The sequence below is a fragment of the Pseudophryne corroboree genome, chromosome 2, assembly GCF_028390025.1.
Source record: "Pseudophryne corroboree isolate aPseCor3 chromosome 2, aPseCor3.hap2, whole genome shotgun sequence".
NCBI lineage: Eukaryota > Metazoa > Chordata > Amphibia > Anura > Myobatrachidae > Pseudophryne > Pseudophryne corroboree.
In genome coordinates this window covers 279,822,818-279,842,856 of record NC_086445.1, presented here as the reverse complement: position 1 = coordinate 279,842,856, position 20,039 = coordinate 279,822,818, and the positions used below count along the sequence as shown (strand labels likewise).

Genomic DNA, 20,039 nt, shown 5'->3' with positions numbered 1-20,039 from the left:
GTTTTTCCCAACGGTTTACCATCTCTTGGAAGACTTCTGGATGAAGTCCCCACTCCCCCGGGTGAAGGTCGTGTCTGCTGAGGAAGTCCGCTTCCCAGTTGTCCACTCCCGGAATGAACACTGCTGACAGTGCTATCACATGATTCTCCGCCCAGCGAAGAATCCTTGCAGCTTCTGCCATCGCCCTCCTGCTTCTCGTGCCGCCCTGTCTGTTTACGTGGGCGACTGACGTGATGTTGTCCGATTGGATCAATACCGCCTGACCCTGAAGCAGGGGTTTTGCTTGACTTAGGGCATTGTAAATGGCCCTTAGTTCCAGAATGTTTATATGAAGAGATGTTTCCATGCTTGACCACAAGCCCTGGAAAATTTTGTCCCTGTGTGACTGCTCCCCAGCCTCTCAGGCTGGCATCTGTGGTCACCAGGATCCAATCCTGAATGCCGAATCTGCGGCCCTCTAGTAGATGAGCACTCTGCAGCCACCACAGAAGAGACACCCTTGTCCTTGGCGACAGGGTTATCCGCTGATGCATTTGAAGATGCGATCCGGACCATTTGTCCAGAAGATCCCACTGAAACGTTCTTGCATGGAATCTTCCAAATGGAATCGCTTCGTAAGAAGCCACCATTTTTCCCAGGACCCTCGTGCACTGATGCACTGACACCTGGCCTGGTTTTAGGAGATTCCTGACTAGCTCGGATAACTCCCTGGCCTTCTCCTCTGGGAGAAACACCTTTTTCTGGACTGTGTCCAGAATCATTCCTAGGAACAGGAGACGTGTCGTTGGAATCAGCTGCGATTTTGGAATATTTAGGATCCACCCGTGCTGACGTAACACTAACTGAGATAGTGCTACTCCGACTTCTAACTGTTCCCTGGACCTTGCCCTTATCAGGAGATCATCCAAGTAAGGGATAATTAAAACGCCTTTTCTTCGAAGAAGAATCATCATTTCGGCCATTACCTTGGTAAAGACCCGAGGTGCCGTGGACAACCCAAACGGCAGCGTCTGAAACTGATAATGACAGTTTTGTACTACAAACCTGAGGTACCCTTGGTGAGAAGGGTAGATTGGGACGTGGAGATAAGCATCTTTGATGTCCAGAGACACCATATAGTCCCCTTCTTCCAGGTTTGCTATCACTGCTCTGAGTGACTCCATCTTGAATTTGAACCTCTTTATGTAAGTGTTCAAGGATTTTAGATTTAAAATTGGTCTCACCGAGCCGTCCGGCTTCGGTACCACAAACAGCGTGGAATAATACCCCTTTCCCTGTTGTAGGAGAGGTACCTTGATTATCACCTGCTGGGAATACAGCTTGTGAATGGCTTCCAAAACTGCCTCCCTGTCGGAGGGAGACTTTGGTAGAGCAGACTTCAGGAACCGGCGAGGGGGAGACGTCTCGAATTCCAGTTTGTACCCCTGTGATACTACCTGCAGAATCCAGGGGTCCACTTGCGAGTGAGCCCACTGCGCGTTGAAATTTTTGAGACGGGCCCCCACCGTGTCCGAGTCCGCTTGTAAAGCCCCAGCGTCATGCTGAAGACTTGGCAGAAGCAGAGGAGGGCTTCTGCTCCTGGGAAGAGGCTGCCTGGTGCAGTCTTTTTCCTCTTCCTCTGCCCCGGGGCAGAAATGAGTGGCCTTTTGCCCGCCTGTACTTATGGGAACGAAAGGACTGAGTTTGAAAAGACGGTGTCTTTTTCTGCTGAGAGGTGACCTGGGGTAAAAAGGTGGACTTTCCGGCCGTTGCCGTGGCCACCAGGTCCGATAGACCGGCCCCAAATAACTCCTCTCCTTTAAACGGCAATACTTCCATATGTCGTTTGGAATCCGCATCCCCTGACCACTGTCGCGTCCATAACGCTCTTCTGGCAGAAATGGACATAGCACTCACTCTTGATGCCAGGGTGCAAATATCCCTCTGTGCATCACGCATATATAGTAATGCATCCTTCAAATGCTCTATAGTTAGTAATATACTGTCCCTATCCAGGGTATCAATATTTTCAGTCAGGGAATCCGACCACGCCACTCCAGCACTGCACATCCAGGCTGATGCGATTGCTGGTCGCAGTATAACACCAGTATGTGTGTATATACCCTTCAGGATATTTTCCAGCCTTCTATCCGCTGGTTCTTTGAGGGCGGCCGTATCAGGAGACGGTAACGCTACTTGTTTAGATAAACGTGTGAGCGCTTTATCTACTTTAGGGGGTGTTTCCCAACGCGCCCTAACCTCTGGCGGGAAAGGGTATAGTGCCAATAATTTATTAGAGATTAGCACTTTTTTATCGGGGGAAACCCACGCTTTATCACACACCTCATTTAATTCATCTGACTCAGGAAAAGCTACTGGTAGTTTTTTCACTCCCCACATAATACCCTTCTTTGTGGTACTTGTAGTGTCAGAAATGTTCAATGCCTCCTTCATTGCCGTGATCATGTAACGTGTGGCCCTACTGGACATTACGTTTGTCTCCTCACCGTCGACACTGGACTCAGTATCCGTGTCTGGGTCTGTGTCGACCCACTGAGGTAACGGGCGTTTTATCGCCCCTGACGGTGTCTGAGACGCCTGGACAGGCACTAATTGATTTGTCGGCTGTCTCATGTCGTCAACAGTTTTTTGTAAAGTGCTGACATTGTCACGTAGTTCTTTAAATACAACCATCCAGTCAGGTGTCGACTCCCTAGGGGGTGACATCACTAATACAGGCAATTGCTCTGCTTCCACATCATTTTCCTCCTCATACATGTCGACACAATCGTACCGACACCCAGCACACACACAGGGAATGCTCTGATAGAGGACAGGACCCCACTAGCCCTTTGGGGAGACAGAGGGAGAGTTTGCCAGCACACACCAGAGCGCTATATATATATAGGGATAACCTTATATAAGTGTTACTCCCTTTTATAGCTGCTGTTTATACTTTAGCTGCCAATAGTGCCCCCCCTCTCTCGTTTTTACCCTGATTCTGTAGGGACTGCAGGGGAGAGTCAGGGAGCCGTCCTTCCAGCGGAACTGTGAGGGAAAATGGCGCTTGTGTGCTGAGGAGATAGGCTCCGCCCCTTCACGACGGCCTTATCTCCCGCTTTTTTCTGGAAAACTGGCAGGGGTTAAATACATCCATATAGCCCAGGAGCTATATGTGATGTATTTCTTTTGCCATCCTAAGGTATTTCTGTTTTTTATTGCGTCTCAGGGCGCTCCCCCCCAGCGCCCTGCACCCTCAGTGACCGGAGTGTGAAGTGTGCTGAGAGCAATGGCGCACAGCTGCAGTGCTGTGCGCTACCTTAGTTGAAGACAGGAACGTCTTCTGCCGCCGATTTCACCGGACCTCTTCGTTCTTCTGGCTCTGTAAGGGGGCCGGCGGCGCGGCTCCGGGACCCATCCAGGCTGAACCTGTGATCGTCCCTCTGGAGCTAATGTCCAGTAGCCTAAGAAACCCAATCCACTCTGCACGCAGGTGAGTTCGTTTCTTCTCCCCTTAGTCCCCCGATGCAGTGAGCCTGTTGCCAGCAGGACTCACTGAAAATAAAAAAACTAAAATAAACTTTTACTCTAAGCAGCTCAGGAGAGCCACCTAGCATGCACCCTTCTCGTTCGGGCACAAAAATCTAACTGAGGCTTGGAGGAGGGTCATAGGGGGAGGAGCCAGTGCACACCAGCTAGTTCAAGCTTTTACTTTTGTGCCCAGTCTCCTGCGGAGCCGCTATTCCCCATGGTCCTTACGGAGTCCCAGCATCCACTTAGGACGTTAGAGAAAGTAGTTTTCCGACGGAAGGGATCCCGGCGGTTAGTATAGCGATGCTGGGATCCCGAGGGAGGATGCAATGCCGGTGTCTACATACCAACGCCGCTCAGGATGCTGGCGTCACATTACAAACAGCCAGCATCCCGATTGTCCGCACAGCAGGAGGAGGGGGTTAGGTTTAGCCAGGAGGAGGAGGAGGGTTAGGGAACAGGGACGGGAAGGTTAAGGTTAGGGAACAGGGACGGGAAGGTTAGGTTTAGGCACTGGGGAAGGGAGGGTTAGGAACTAAGCGGGGAGGGTTAGGCACCACCGGGGAGGGTCAGGCACCCACAAGGGAGGGTTATGGAAGGGAAAAGGTGAGGGTTAGGGTGATTAATGGGGGTCCTTTGGGATTGTGATGGATGGCATGCTGCTGTCGGTATATTGGCAGCCAGCATCCTGTCCATCGGCAAATCATACTGAACACTTTAAGTATGCACGTATTGCTTATTATGTTCTCTGTCTTTTATGTCTCTCACTTCTTCTGTTTTTTGCCTAATATTTTATTTCTTATTTCCAGGGCCTAGTATTCACCGGTGGCTGCTCTTTTGGTGCACACGCATCATATTATTTGTACTTCCCTTTTAACTTCTTTTGACTATGTCTGGAATCTCCATGGAGTATTACGTCACTCGATAATGCCTCTGTTGAACAGAGAAGCCAATGGTGTTGTAACCAATAGAGAAATTGTGTAGGCAAGCTGTGTAAATTTAAGAGATATTGGAAAACTATTTCACTGTAATGTGTGAACCAATGGACCATAATTGAATCAAGGAGGGCCAGCGTCAGCCCCAGAGTATGCAGCACGTCATTTCAGATGGGGGGAGGGTAATGAGGCAATATAGGTTAACCAGCATGGCATCTTTGTACATAGAAAGTCAGCAACTGTAAATAGGGACATATAATCTATGCAAAATTAAACAATGTTTCTGAATCTAACAATTTCTAACAAACAGGAGCTATTTAAAGAGAATGATTGTGTTGTATTGCATAATGGGTGTAGTAGGGTATACCAGCGGCCGGGCTCTTGGCGACCAGCATTCCAGTACCGGAAGCCCGACTGCTGGCATACCCTACAGCGTGGCGAGCGCAAATGAGCCCCGTGCAGGCTGGCGCGCTACGCGTGCCACGCTATCTATTCTCCCTCCAGGGGGGTCGTGGACCCCCAAGAGGGAGAAAAAGTGCAGGTATGCCGGCTGTCGGGATTCCGGCAGCCGGCCACCTGAAGACCACCCTTGCATAATATATAAAAATTTAGCGTTGGTTGTATTGAAACACATAATTACCATGGCACATGTCACGATCCGGGTATCTGGACGCCATTTCTTACCTATCAGATGCCTCCTAAGGCTGGCTCAGCGCTCCAGGACCGGATCCCATCTGTTATCCTGATGTGCACATTCCCGCATCCTCTCCTGTCTCTCTGGACGCAGTCACAGTAACGCCTTATACATCTGGCATGGCGTCTCCCGCGGCCTCCGCCGCCGTCCCTGAGCTTCTGCATTCAGAGTGGCGATTACGTCAGCCGCGGCCTCCGCTGTGTCCGCGTGGTCGGATGTGCATCTGTCAGCCTGGCGTCTCCTGTCTCCGGTGGCCGGCGCCGCCATTACTGTTTTCCAGACCACATGGATTACAATCCAAACTTCCCTCCAAGTGTCTGCATGGGCGCAGCCATCTTGGATTCTGTCAGCTGATCATTCCTACCAATCGGTTGTCAGTATTATTAATTTGCATAATTGCCTAGCCAATGCCTTCCTTGCTGCAGGTATAAATAGGTTGTGCCTGAGCAAGGAAGGCGTCAGTGCTTTGGTTGTCAAACCTAGTTCCAGTTTGTCTCTCTTCTGTGAATGTCTTCCAGGTTCCAGCTCCTGTCTCCAGACTTCTGCTATAGAGACCCGCACCAGCATTCCATCTGCGGTGTAGCCTGACTCTCCGATCCATTCTGGACTCACCTGTTTCCAGCTACAACATCACCTGCTTCCAGCTTAGCTTCCAGCAGTGTACAGCTTCTCTTAAAGGGCCGGTGTCCTTTCTGCAGTTTACCACTCTCCACCGGTATTATTATTTCTCCGCTCTCAAATTCTACATTTCATCTACATTGCATCGCTCTCAAGCTTTATTTATTATTTAACTGGTTCCAGCCAGTATCCACTCCGTGCCAACACCTGTCTGGTTCTAACCAGTACCCACAGCAGCATTTTATCTACAGCAGTCCAGCTTTCCCTGGAACACCAGCTGGTACGACCCTGGGCTTTCCTCATTGCTACAGTTGAGCCTGGTAAGGACTTTCCAACTTGCAGATAATAAGAACTGTCTCATACCACCAGAGCTCTGTGGCCCCTGCCACCCTGTAGTACCCAGGAACTGTATTATTATTTCTCTGCTGATTTTTATGTTACTTTTTACTGCTACTGTGATGCATGGAGTTTGTCATAAATAAATATCATTGACTTTTACTCAAGTTGTCGTGGTCACGCCTTCGGGCGGTTTCTCTTCATGTTACTTACATGTCCAGGGGTCTGATACAACCTCCCAGGTTCCGGTACATCTCAGCCCCTACAACTGAGGCTGCCTTCCGTCAGCTCAGGCCCTCAGTTGTGACAGCACATGAACAATACCAGCCTGCTTACAATTTTTGAATTTTTTTTGTCAAAAATATATTTATTAAAATTAATTTATAATGGTTACTATATGGAACATTACAATTATATTTAGGATAGACTGAAATGGACACTAAACTTAAGCTATATAACTTAATTTTAGACATAGCTTTTTCTTTATCAGCATTTTTCTTGTTTTACTAGTTTACAATTTTGCAAGAATTATTTTGGCTTTAAATTTATACAAATGTTATACATTTTAATATTTGTGTATAAACACAAGTCATTTTCTAATTTTCCTAATATGGTTCTTTTCTCCCACGATAGGTTCGTATAGAAAGGGAATAGCGTAACAGTAGGATTACCTAGTAAGGGGCAATGCAATTTGGCCTCAGATAGGGTAAGCAGGTAAGTGCAAGCCCTATCGGATGCCAACTAATAGTAGCATGCCACATATTAAAATCCCAACATATTGTGTGCATCTTTCTATCCAATACCATAATCCATATGAGGTGTACAAAACAGTACACAACAACCCTGTACAATTTTAAACTGTACACAGCCAAAGCATTCAGCATTTGCCACAATTATAGGTTTTTGTTCCCAGATGGAGCAAAGACATGTGATAGCGGGAAACAGCCATCAACAAGGAGCAGCAGCCAGATTATTGCCAAGTGGAAGGAGACAAAGGATACAGACCAGATGGCGTGAGGACGCAGGGTGTACTAAAGAGTCAAATGAGCAGGAAGAGATTAATGATGATGGCAAATCAGGATGGGTTTCCCAGATTTCAGTGATAGTGAGGGCTTCACACTGCCAAACCATGGGCGGATGAGTACATTTAAAAAACAAACAAACAAAAAAACTAAAACCAGTTAAAAGGAAGTAAAAAGGGTATTTAACAAAAGGAAAAAGGGGTAGAATATGTAGAAATTAAAAAGGAATAGGGGTAGCAGCATATGCATGTACAAAGGCTGGAGGATTGCTAATGGTGTGTACTGTATAACAGGATCATTAGAAGATTATACAATTACGGTTGTTCAAAATAAAAGTGACAAATCCCTGCAATTTAAAATCTGTGAATTGATGGGAATTGTTAAACAGAAAGTTGCTAGGGAGGGGGGTTGGGTATCTGGATGATAGATCTACACTGTCTAGATAGACAGTCAATAGACACACATATAGTCAACACGTTTTTGGGGTTTTTTTCACATATTTTTCAACTTTTTCTTGTTTTAACGTCCACGTGGAATATGATTGGAAATAGTAATGAAGCGTGGCGAGCATCTACATTTGCTATAATTGTGGTCACATATCATGAAACATAGAAAATAACACCCCCAAAAATGTAAAAACAATTGTGTCAACCTTTTCTGTGTCCATCTTTCAAATATAAATAGGAAGTCCAATACAATTTATTGGAAAAGGTTTTTTATTTTTTTTCAAGTATTTAATATAAAATTTGTTAACAATGAAACTGAATATTTATTCTGATGCATACAGTATCTGAATATATTACATACCAATACAGAAAAACAACAATATTTTATCCAATATTTACATCAGGAAGATACATTTACATTATATGATGTGATACTCTGGACTATGGTTTATATTAGAAAAATAATAATTTAGAATCCCTTTTATGGAGCACGTCTACATTGCGTAATCTCTCCTGGCAAGACAAAAAAAATCTTCTGTTTTAAATAATTAGAAAAATTAAGAAGTAATGCAGATTTCTTTAGCAATATATTTAACTTGCACTACTATGCCATATATCTGCCACAAAGAATGTCTCCTATTTTTGACAGATTTCCACACCTCACCGATAAGAAAGAGGCTAAGATATAAGGACACATTAAAGGGTAACAATATTAAATACGACTGGATATATCTCAGTACTATTGACTTCAAGTATTTTCTCTGTAGGTCAGAGGTAGACAACCTGTATTTTAACTGTTGTTGGGATACGGTTATCACGCAATAGAACATTAAAACGGAAAATCTCATTGTGATATTGTCCGACCCACATTCCAAACTGCACCAGCTTCCAATCACAGAGCTTCAGTAGGAGTACTTACGGTCTAATAGGTCTGCTACCTACTGTATAGGGTAATTTTCAGTAGTTGTTTGTCCTTCTAATTCTTTTTTTCTATGGTACAATTTATGGATAACTAAACATTTTCAGAGCGACCTAGATTCAAATTAAATTTGCATTTCTGAAACAAAAGCAGAGGGACTGGCGCACAATAACATCTTCACTCACAAGAGCACATCACGGATGTAACTAAAGATCAAATTCATCGGTCTTGCGAAATGTCCATTGCCTATGGAATACTTCATACATCTGTCATGCTACAGCATTTCAGCTAAATGTCTCTAGCACCAGCCGCAGTCAAGCTGTTTTTATTCCTTCAAATGCACAGAATTTCCACCTCTTTTCCAGTGTTGCTCCTACACCAGTGAATTCTTGTTTGAACATTCGAGGTAGCCTCATCAGTAAAGATTCAATTTCATTTGCTGATATCTACAGGAGAGGAGAAGTAATGAAAATAGCATTGTAAACCAGTAATGGGCAAATAATAATGCAAAAAGTAACATTTCACAAATGAGGAGTATCCTGCATTATTACCCTTACTACGAGGGTCCCTTCATACAAGAAACTTACCCATGGCAGATTTACTGTAGCAAATCCAAAAGGTACAAGTTCTAAGCACACAATTAATCTTTCCTGTGTTTCAAAGAGCTATGTTATGCCATCTACAGTATACTGCATGTCCCTGAAGGGTTGGTGGGTGTTAGAGGAATCCATATAAAAGACAGACTTATCAATTATGAACGCCTTAGTAACAAATACCTGGCCGAAACCTGCTATAGCCCAAAATATTCACTGTATTCAGCCTCTTACGGGTTTAATTCTCCAGGCATCACAGCCTGGACAATTCTGAAGCACTGATGTCCATAGTTGTATTATCTTAATTGTATAAGTGTCATGGAACAATGAATAGGAAGCTAGAAATAAACTAATTACTGCGCTTGGTGTTCTTGTAAATAAATGTAATAAAGTAGACAGAGTTCCTCTGTATTAATAGGCAGGAGATTTGTGTTAATTTTACCGGGTGTAGTATGTTATGCCAGCGCTTGGGATCCCGGCGCCCAGCATACCGGCGCCAGGATCCTGACCGCCGGCATGCAGGCAACGGGGTGAGCGCAAAAGAGCCCCTTGCAGGTTTGCTGCGCTCGCCACGCTGCGGCCACGCTATTTATTCTCCCTTCAGGGGTGTCGTAGGCACCCCAAGAGGGAGACTAGTTGTCGGTATGCTGGCTGTCGGGATTCCAGCGTCGGTATGGTGAGCGCCGGGATCCCGACAGTTGGCATATCAAATTCCTCCCAATTTTACCCACAATACTATTTAGAGACCTTTAAGAGACAGTGGGATTCTTCGTTGGGACTACATATGTTATACCAATAATATGCAGCCTGCTAACTAACCATTTTATATGGCATAGAAGACATTGAAAGCCCAAAGAACGGGATGCAGTAATGTAACCGGCGGTCATTTTACCGATGCCGGAATCCCGGCTGGTGGAAAGCCCGACAGTCGGCATGCTGACTGACAGGGACTATTCCCACTCGTGGATGTCCACGACAACCATAGAGTGGGAACAGAATCTATGGTGTGCGCAGCGAGCCACCGAGCCCGCTGCATGGTGAGTGTGGCAGTGCAGCGAGCCTGCAAGGGGCTTTGTTGCGCTCGCCGCCCCCTGTCGCAATCTAAACACCGGGATCCTGGCCTCAGTATCCCAACCGCCGGTCACCCATACCCAAGCCCTAAGAACTGGCAACAAATGTAGCATGTGCTTTTCTAATCTACTAATATATTACAAGCTATAGTAACAAATTACCAACTTTGTTGCAATTTCTTATTGGTTACACTGGAGCATGGGGACTCTATACATATATATGCTTATATTTATTTTTATAGTTTGTTTTTATGATATATAAAATCATTTATTTTATGTATGTTTTGTTTGTTTGTTTATTTATATGTAAAATAGATTTTCAATAATGTTTAAGAAGTAATATTGTGGGTACAATTAACACAAGTCTCCTGTCTATTGAGAGAAAGCAACTCTTTCTACTCTATTCAATTTACTTACAAGAACACCAATTGCAGTAATTAGTCTATTTCTTTTTACTTGTACTGTATGTCGTAGGTCCTAACAAAACCTTAAATTACTAGCTGCTAAGGTGTCTTATTGGGCTGGGATGGATATCCCGGCGGACAATATGGTGGTACTCAGAATACTGAACGCGGCATCCCGATGATCAAAATACCAACAGGGGAAGTTAAGTAATACATACCTTCCCTCAATGGCCCCCTAACCCTCCCTGTTGGCTGCCTAAACCTAACCCCCCCCCCCCCCCCTCCTGAACACACACACACACACACACACACACACACACACACACACACACACCCTAACTCTCCTCACTGGTGCCTAACCAGATCCTGTATAAACATATGAGAACATTGTCAAATAACCCCAGGAACAGTAGGTGATTATTCACAAATTTTTGTCTATTTCAACAAATAGGAAACTATTATTTTATTTTACTCAGTTTAAAATGATTATTCAAGTGTCAAGATATCATGGATGTTAGTGACAGAGCAGATTGTTCCTCCACAAGTATGTCTCCGCACTCTGAACTTGCATCAGGGAATGACACAATCAATTCAGTCCTCATCAATAAATGGCTTCTACTCTGCTTTAGTGGAGGAGACTGGATGCACGGAGTCCTCTTACACAGCGAGCTCACAGCACAATATAGAGGAAGAATGTCAATAGAGGATCTGCTGTACGGGGATGTAACGTGACTGGGTGTCCAAAACTATTCTAACTCTTTAAGGGAAAAGACATTATTTATAAATAGGACACTTATCTGCTTTCACTTTATGGGACGTTTCTGCATGGCGGAGAGAAAAGCCTTCTTGCGTTCTCCATGTGGACAGTAAAATAAATGTATTGAACAAACAAATATGACTTTTTATGTTTAATTTTAATTACAACAAGCAGGATGGATAAACTGGGCAGTGTTTACTATGAGATCATTTGGTACTTCTTTATTGAAATAGCTAATTAAAGAGATCAAATAAGGCATACATACACAACAAAAGACAGAGAATGTATCCTCTATGAAACATGGTGTGTGCTCTGTTCTTACAGGGAACACAAATAACTGCATGCTACATAGAATGCAGGATTCCTAATGCACTGAGAAACATGGGTGTGGATTATTAGATCTACACTAAAAAGGTCTACAATCAATACGTTTACCACTAATGGTAGACATCCATTAGGTCGACAGTGTCAAAGGTCGACACAATTTAGTTTTTTCACTTTTTAGGTGTTTTGTCACTTTTCTGCCATAAACAAGCCCCATTAGTGTTCCACGTTTGCATGCTTCGGGCAATATGCCTCGCTCTGCTACCGCTGCGCTTGGCACAGCTTACTATTCCCTGTGTAGTCCATGTGGATGGTAAGTTATGAAAAAGTTGAAAAAATAATAAAAAATGTATGTCGACCTTTTGATCCTGTTGACCTTTTGACCATGTCGACCCTTTGAACTGTCTACTTTTTACATGTTGACCTTTTGACCCTGTCGACCTAATGCATGTCTACCATTAGTGGTCGACCTATTGACTGTAGACCTTTTTAGTGTAGATCTATAGGTGGTCATTCCGATTTGATCGCTAGCTGCACTTGTTTGCAGCGCAGCGATCAGGCTAAAAAATGCATGTTCTGCGCATGAGTATACTGCGCAATGCGCACGCGAGTCGTACGAGTACAATGAACGCTGTCGTTTTGCACAAGGTCTAGCGAAGCATTTCAGTCGCACTGGTGGCCGCAGTGTGATTGACATGAAGGGGGCATTTCTGGGTGTCAACTGACCATTTTCTGGGAGTGTTCTGAAAAACGCAGGCGTGCCAGGAAAAACGCAGGCGTGGCTGGGCAACGCTGGGCGGGGGTGTGACGTCAAAACAGGAACTGAACAGTCTGAAGTGATCGCAAGCGCTGAGTAGGTTTTGAGCTACTCTGAAACTGCACAAAAAAACTTTGTAGCCGCTCTGCGATACATTCGTTCGCACTTCTGCTAAGCTAACATACACTCACAGTGGGCGGCGGCATAGTGTTTGCACGGCTGCTAAAAACTGCTAGCGAGCTATCAACTCGGAATGATATAAAGTTTAATATAAAATAACATGGGGAAAGTCAAGTAGCATATTATTTTTATCTGAACAAGAAGGAGATATCTGTACATGGAAAAATAAAAGAAAGGCTAACGCCTTCTTTAAACGTGGAAAAAACTAGATATATAGAAAATAGTTCTACCCAGAGTTCGCATATGACTTCTTGTTTATTTTTGCTGTCAGGTTTGATGGTTTCAAATACTGGTGGAAGGTACTTTAGCATATGATTTGGGAGCAGAAGACGAGGGAATGGAGCACTGGCGACACGGAGTGTGCTCGGAGGAGAACAGGACAGTCGAGGCCAATGCCTATTGAGTGTGGGAAGGATGTACTGGGAAGCATACATGGAGGAGGGGAAAATGATGTTAGTGGTGGGTTCAGAGGAGGGCTGGTATGCTTTAGTAAAAAGGAGCATTTTAGCAGGATGCTTAAAGCTGTGGATACTGGTAGGTGGAAACCGGTTACAGTACCGCTAGTTAGGATCCTGGCGGTCACAATGCCGACTAGCAGTGAAATGCCGCCACTGGAATACTGGCGCCACAGGATTTTCTCCCTCTGTTGGTGTCCAGGATACCCACAGAGGGAGAATATAACCTGTGTTGAGCGCAGCGAGCCCACAAGGGGCTTTCTAGCGCTCACCCTGCTGCCGGCATACTGGTAGCCAGGATCCCGCTGTCAGTATATTGGCAGCCAGGATCCCGGCCACTGGTATTTCATACTGAACCCGGTAAGGGAGCCTGAATAAGTGAGGCAGTGAGTTCTAAAGAAGAACGGCACATTGGGTGAAGTCTTGGAGGAGTGTGACCACTGACCAGGGTGAAGGTGAGGTGGCAGATGGAGGAAGAGCAGAGAGGGTGGGAAGGAGTGTGAACAGAGATAAAGTTAGAGATGGTAGGTTTGGTTGCAGGTATTATATGTTGTGGTCATAGGCGTGCGCACGGAGGGGGGGGGGGTGCCTGATGCGCACAGGCACTCCCTAATGTCCAGCACCCCACACAGACCAGCAGGGACGGCCAGTGTGTGGTCCGCGTACACGCTGTGAGGGCACAGTCTCAATCCGGCTCTCTCACTGACATTGTCCACCACTGCTAATTGTCACAGTTACTGTGATACACATACTGTGGCTGTCCATGCACATGCCATGACTACTAGCTGCATCTTTGAGTGACAGCCTGCCTGCTGCTGGCGCTTGGGCTGACTAGAGGAGATTCATGTAACACTGGACCTGCTCCCATTAGCGCTTCAACCGACTCTCACGCAGCCGTAGAGGAAGTAGAGCATCCCACCTGCAGAGGAGCTGACATCGCTCCATAACAGACCTCGTCCATTTCCTTCCCACACAACACACATGCACATGTAAAGCAGAGATAGGTAAGGTAATATAGCACCTCAGCATTATGTAATGGGTATGGCCCCCTGCTAAAATTAAGCCCTGCCAGTTTAATGAGGGGAAGCTTTACTTTGTACTATTTGTGTTCCTCCTGGGAGACATAGTGGTCTGTCTGGATGGGAGAGGGGGAGTCCTCAGCACTAGATGAGATCTGGGGGTGGGGGACCTTGGTGCAGGAGGAGATCTGTCTGAAGGGAGGGGAAGATCTATCTGAGGGATAGGGGTGATTCTGTGCTGGAGAGATCTATCTGAGGGGGAAGGTGAGTCTACTGTGCTGGGGGGAGATCTGTCTGAGGGGTGAGGTGGGTCTACTGTGCTGGGGGGATCTATCTGAGGGGGGAAGTGCGTCTACTGTGCTGAGGGGAGATCTAAGGGCGGAGGTGGGTCTACTGTGCTAGGGGGGGTCTATCTGAGGGGGGAGATGGGTCTACTGTGCTGAGGGGAGATCTATCTGAGGTGGGCGGTGGGTGTACTGTGCTGAGGGGGTCTATCTGAGAGGGAGGTGCATCTAATGTGCTGAGGGGAGATCTATATAAGGGTGGAGGTGGGTCTACTGTGCTGGGGGGGTCTATCTGAGGGGGGAAATGAGTCTACTGTGCTGGGGGGAGATCTGTCTGAGGGGTAAGGTGGGTCTACTGTGCTGGGGGGATCTATCTGAGGGGGAAGGTGAGTCTACTGTGCTGGGGGAGATCTGTCTGAGGGGTGAGGTGGGTCTACTGTGCTGGGGGGATCTATCTGAGGGGGGAAGTGCGTCTACTGTGCTGAGGGGAGATCTAAGGGCAGAGGTGGGTCTACTGTGCTGGGGGGGTCTATCTGAGGGGGGAAATGAGTCTACTGTGCTGGGGGGAGATCTGTCTGAGGGGTAAGGTGGGTCTACTGTGCTGGGGGTATCTATCTGAGGGGGAAGGTGAGTCTACTGTGCTGGGGGAGATCTGTCTGAGGGGTGAGGTGAGTCTACTGTGCTGGGGGGATCTATCTGAGGGGGGAAGTGCGTCTACTGTGCTGAGGGGAGATCTAAGGGCAGAGGTGGGTCTACTGTGCTAGGGGGGTCTATCTGAGGGGGGAGATGGGTCTACTGTGCTGAGGGGAGATCTATCTGAGGGGGGCGGTGGGTGTACTGTGCTGAGGGGGTCTATCTGAGAGGGAGGTGCATCTAATGTGCTGAGGGAAGATCTATATAAGGGTGGAGGTGGGTCTACTGTGCTGGGGGGGGGGTTTATCTGAGGGGGGAAGTGAGTCTACTGTGCTGGGGAGATCTATCGGAGGGGGGAGGTGGGTCTACTGTGCTGGGGTGGAGATCTATCTGATCGATAAGATGTGTAAGGGGGAAGAGCTGGGTGAGGTATAAGATGTGTCAGGGGAACGAGCTGCATGATGGATAAGATGTGTCCGGAGAACGAGTTGCATGAGGGATAAGACGTGTCAGGGGAAAGAGCTGCGTGAGATATAAGATGTGTGCAGGTTGTAGTTACAGGATGGACAGTGAATATGTCGATCTCAGAATGTATGTGCCGGCATGTTGTCATCATCATATGTTAGCGGATCAAGAGCACAACTTTAAATGTACTGCCTGCCCAGCATGTTTACAGTTGTAACGCCGATCAGTTAAAATGCTCTAAGTAAAACTAGCCTTGTTCACAAGCCAATGCCTACATTCTGAGATTGACATAACAGGGTGGATCCCACGTATCCATCCCATGCAGCACTCCCCCCTTATTTTTGCATTCTTATGCTCTCCCACTTGCACTAATTGTAAAATAGTGCTAGCCAAACCCAGTAGAATAAAATGTGCTGCGCACGCCTATGGTTGTGGTGAGGAGTTTCAGGTGTAGAGCGTGAAAGCATTCACAACACAATAGAGGAAAAGGAGATGAGCAGCAGTGTTAGTGATTGATGCGTTGAGAGGACTTGTGAAACCGAATAAAGGGCTAAGTAATCCCTATTAGCAACATCAACTTTTCTACAGGACGGATTTGATAGCTGCTCCCCATTGTGTGCAGTTTATGACTAGCTGGATAGCCTACATACAGAGCAGGAGTTATGAAGAGCTCGCCCACAATACAGGTTTGGTGGAAAACATTGCAGGAACAAACACAGGCTCATTACTGTGTGTGCCAATGTGCCATGGCTGGGATGAGATACAGTGCCATGTCTGGAGATATAAAAGGGGTCTGAGAAACTAGAGACACACATTTGCCTTTTTACTGTGATTATAACTTATTGGTAAGAGTACGGTTTCTAAGCTGTACTAAATTACAGTTATTTTACAATCTACTCATGCAGTCACAATCACAAATGCTGTGTATGCCATCAGGTACAGTGTGTTATGATGGAGTTTTTATGTTACTAGAAATCTATATTAACATTGTAATGACATTCTATGAAGCCTCCCACGGTATACATTAGTAACACCTCATTCTCAATGTCTGCTAACAACTGCTAAATAACTGAAGTGTGGAACATCCATGGAAATGCAGGTGACAGCAATATGAATGCAAATTAATGCAACATGTCTGATAACATAAATGGCATAAACACAATTTCATAATAGCAAGGCATCTACTAATACAGAACAAAAAAGATAATGTGATTTGTAATGCTTCTTGTCGTCTACATACATCTGAATATGGAACATGTTATACAAGTAATAAGGAGGAATAATCTATTTATAAGATCTTATTGCAGCCAAAGGAGGCTGTATAATGCCTTCTCATAATAGGGTTATTCAACATGTGGCTCTCCAGCAGTTGTGTAACTACATATCCCAGCATGGTCTAATAATGAACAAGTGCAGGGCATGCTGGGATGAGTAGTTGCACAGCAGCTAGAACCCTGCTGTAAAACAACACAAAGTTATAGACAAAAGAATGTGTACATTACCGATATGCCATTTGGCTAACCAGAAATATGATCTGCTTTCAGCAGGTCACCAGAGACAGCATGCACATCATAGTCTGATATACTGTACACACACTTACGAAGATATCAGAAAACAAAGTGTGGAAAAAACGGCTATTCACACATTGTCATTTTAGCACCTTATTCACAATGTGCGTTGCATAATCTGCTTTACTTATCTATCTGGGTCACAAACAGACAATGATGGAGCCTGAGGAACATGCACAAGGCAAAAACAGAATGTGTGCTTCAGTATGCATACTGCAACTAGTCCCAGTATGCTGGGTAGGTCTGGGGACTGGCGGGGTAAACCCAGAGCATTGGTCATAGGGGGTCATTTCGAGTTGATCGCTAGAAAAAAATGTTCACTGCGCAGCGTTTAAATGAAGAACCGGCACTTCTGCACATGCGTATGCGGTGCAATGCGCACGCGCGACGTACTTTCACAACGGGCAAAGTATTTTTACACAAGGTCTAGCGAAGCTTTTCAGTCGAAATGGCAGCCGCAGAGTGATTGACAGGAAAGGGGCGTTTCTGGGTGTCAACTGACCGTTTTCAGGGAGTGTTCGAAAAAATGCAGGCGTGCCAGGAAAAACACATGTGTGGCTGGGAGAACGCAGTGTTTGTGACGTCAAATCCGGAACTGAACAGTCTGAAGTGATCGCAAGCTAGGAGTAGGTCTGGAGCTACTCTGAAACTGCACAATTTTTTTTTGTAGTCGCTCTGCGATCCTTTCGTTCTCACTTCTTCTAAGCTAAAATACACTCCCCAGTGGGAGGCGGCATAGCGTTTGCACGACTGCTAAAAACTGCTAGCGAGCGATCAACTCGGAATGATCACCTTATATTCCCACCCCTTCCCATAAGGGAGAGTGTCACTGCTTTCAGCACCACAAAACGTTCTGTGCATTGTAGATATTTAGCATAAAAGCATTAATGATGTATATATCTCCCAATCACTACACAGTGACTGAACAGAAAAGGGAAGCAAGAAGAAAGGTTAGAAAAAAATAAGAAAAGTGGAAGACATTCCCATGCACTAAAATATACAGACTGCACAAGTAAGCAGAAAACAACTTTTACCCTTGAATCCAGCTGCTGAAGATAAGACCACAAGTATTCTATATTAGCGCCAAACGGATGGACATTTAGAAATGTTGATATAATACCTAAAAGGCAGAAGAACATATAAATGTGCATTAATAATCAATTCAGCATTATTATCATAATGCCATATATGCATACATCACAGCATTTGTGAGTTTGGAATAGAGACAGAAACGTTGTTGTAGTATACTAGCGCTGTGACTGTCCCAACAAAATCTGGTGGGTTTGGAGATATAGATTACTAGGCTTACCATACTATCCTTTAAAACCGGGACACTAATGAACTACACAGGATCTGAGGCTGGCTGACTTCAAGCCTGCATGTTATAGAACCTGTGTAATCCACGACCGTCCACGTTTTAAGGGATGGTATGGTAAACCTATATATTACCAACAGCACTTAATTAATAATAGTCATAATAAGACATTAAAAGAAATAATCAATCTGTTGCTCCTTAGCACAGGTCACTGGCATACTTGGACTTATGGTTCAGCAACTATTACATCTTTCCAGTCACAGGTCGCATCTTTTGGATTTACAATACAACTGAAATCCATGAAAGACTGAGAACATTTAGAGTTCTCGCATCACTGAACATTCCAGTCACAGATGAGGGGTTAGATGGGTAGAAACCTATTTTACAGAAATAAGATAAATAGTTCACATAAGTAGCAGAAGTCTAACACTCTGCAGCCAGGTGACCGAGATAAAACAATGTAGAATGGTGTTTTTTCTAATTCAGTCTGCTAGGAGCTTATTAACCATCCATTTTATGCTTGATTTGCCAATACAAAATTGCAGCTACTGGAATAAGGCAATTATCATCTTTCTTTAGTGTGGATGTTCCCTGGAGAAAATATTTTATATAGATGTGTCACGAAACACATTGACTTGAATTTTCCCAATAATTACACCACTCATAGTCACCAAAACTATTTAATTCCCATTACCGCTAAATGTTGCTGTAAAAAAAGGTACAGTCCCCCGATGTAGTTATTTTGTAGCTGATTTTTCACTGACATAAACCAGCCGTAAAATTTAAATGAATGTTAGCAGCAGCAAGGCTGAACATGAAAACATTCATCAGTATCAAACTGATATATTTATTAGGGTGTGAGTGAGATTATTAAACATTTTAGTACATACACAATCAGCACTTTGCAGGAAAAGTCATAAATGGTTTTGTGACCAGCGAGAGGAAAATGGCAACTCAAACTTCAGGAGTGGTGTCCTGGCTGTCTCACACACATGGGTGTTACATGCATTCAAAGTCTACTAAACAAGCTTTGACACGGACCATTTAAAACCAAGTGACTGGACCTGTGGTGTATACCCAATCTTTCTCACAAGGTTCTGTATACAACAATCAAGTCCAATGGATGCTCATTGGTACATAGCTGCAGGTAGGCTTCCAGAACATGCTTTGAACATTCTATTAATATCGAGTACAAACTAAGTACAAGGTTCTGTTTAACTTGTGTTGTTTTTCAATACAGGTTGAGTATCCCTTATCCAAAATGCTTGGGACCAGAAGAATTTTGGATATCGGATATTTCCGTATTTTGGAATAATTGCATACCATAATGAGATATCATGGCGATGGGACCCAAGTCTTAGCACAGAATGCATTTATGTTACATATACACCTTATACACACAGCCTGAAGGTAATTTTTGTAATAATTTTGTGCATTAAACAAAGTCTGTGTACAATCACACAATTCATTTATGTTTCATATACACCTTATACACACAGCCTGAAGGTCATTTAATACAATATTTTTAATAACTTTGTGTATTAAACAAAGTTTGTGTACAATGAGCCATCAGAAAACAAAGGTTTCACTATCTCACTCAAAAAATTTCGTATTTCGGAATACTCCGTATTTCGGAATATTTGGATATGGGATACTCAACCTGTAATTATGAATGAGCCTTTATATATAATGTGTGACATGGTGACATAAGACAGTTATGATATTGTCAGTGTGA

General features: G+C 44.7%; 1 protein-coding gene and 1 long non-coding RNA gene across 7 annotated transcripts in view; one reads left to right on the top strand and one right to left on the bottom strand.

The window, feature by feature from the left end:
* Positions 1 to 5,800, top strand: part of LOC135050726 (uncharacterized) — a 200,380-nt gene extending 194,580 nt beyond the window's left edge. The window contains exon 3 of the long non-coding RNA XR_010241770.1: positions 5,658 to 5,800. This is a non-coding gene — a long non-coding RNA (uncharacterized LOC135050726). The remainder of the gene's footprint in view (positions 1 to 5,657) is intronic.
* A 2,073-nt stretch (positions 5,801 to 7,873) lies between these two features.
* The window catches only part of ENOX1 (ecto-NOX disulfide-thiol exchanger 1), a 1,047,374-nt gene continuing 1,035,208 nt past the window's right edge, over positions 7,874 to 20,039 (bottom strand). For all 6 annotated transcript variants that reach the window (XM_063952856.1, XM_063952852.1, XM_063952853.1 and 3 more), the window contains 2 exons: positions 18,024 to 18,109; positions 7,874 to 8,926 (listed from right to left, as the gene is read on the bottom strand). In XM_063952856.1, coding sequence (XP_063808926.1) covers positions 8,795 to 8,926; positions 18,024 to 18,109 — 218 coding nt within the window. In that variant the 3' untranslated portion in view covers positions 7,874 to 8,794. The remainder of the gene's footprint in view (positions 8,927 to 18,023; positions 18,110 to 20,039) is intronic.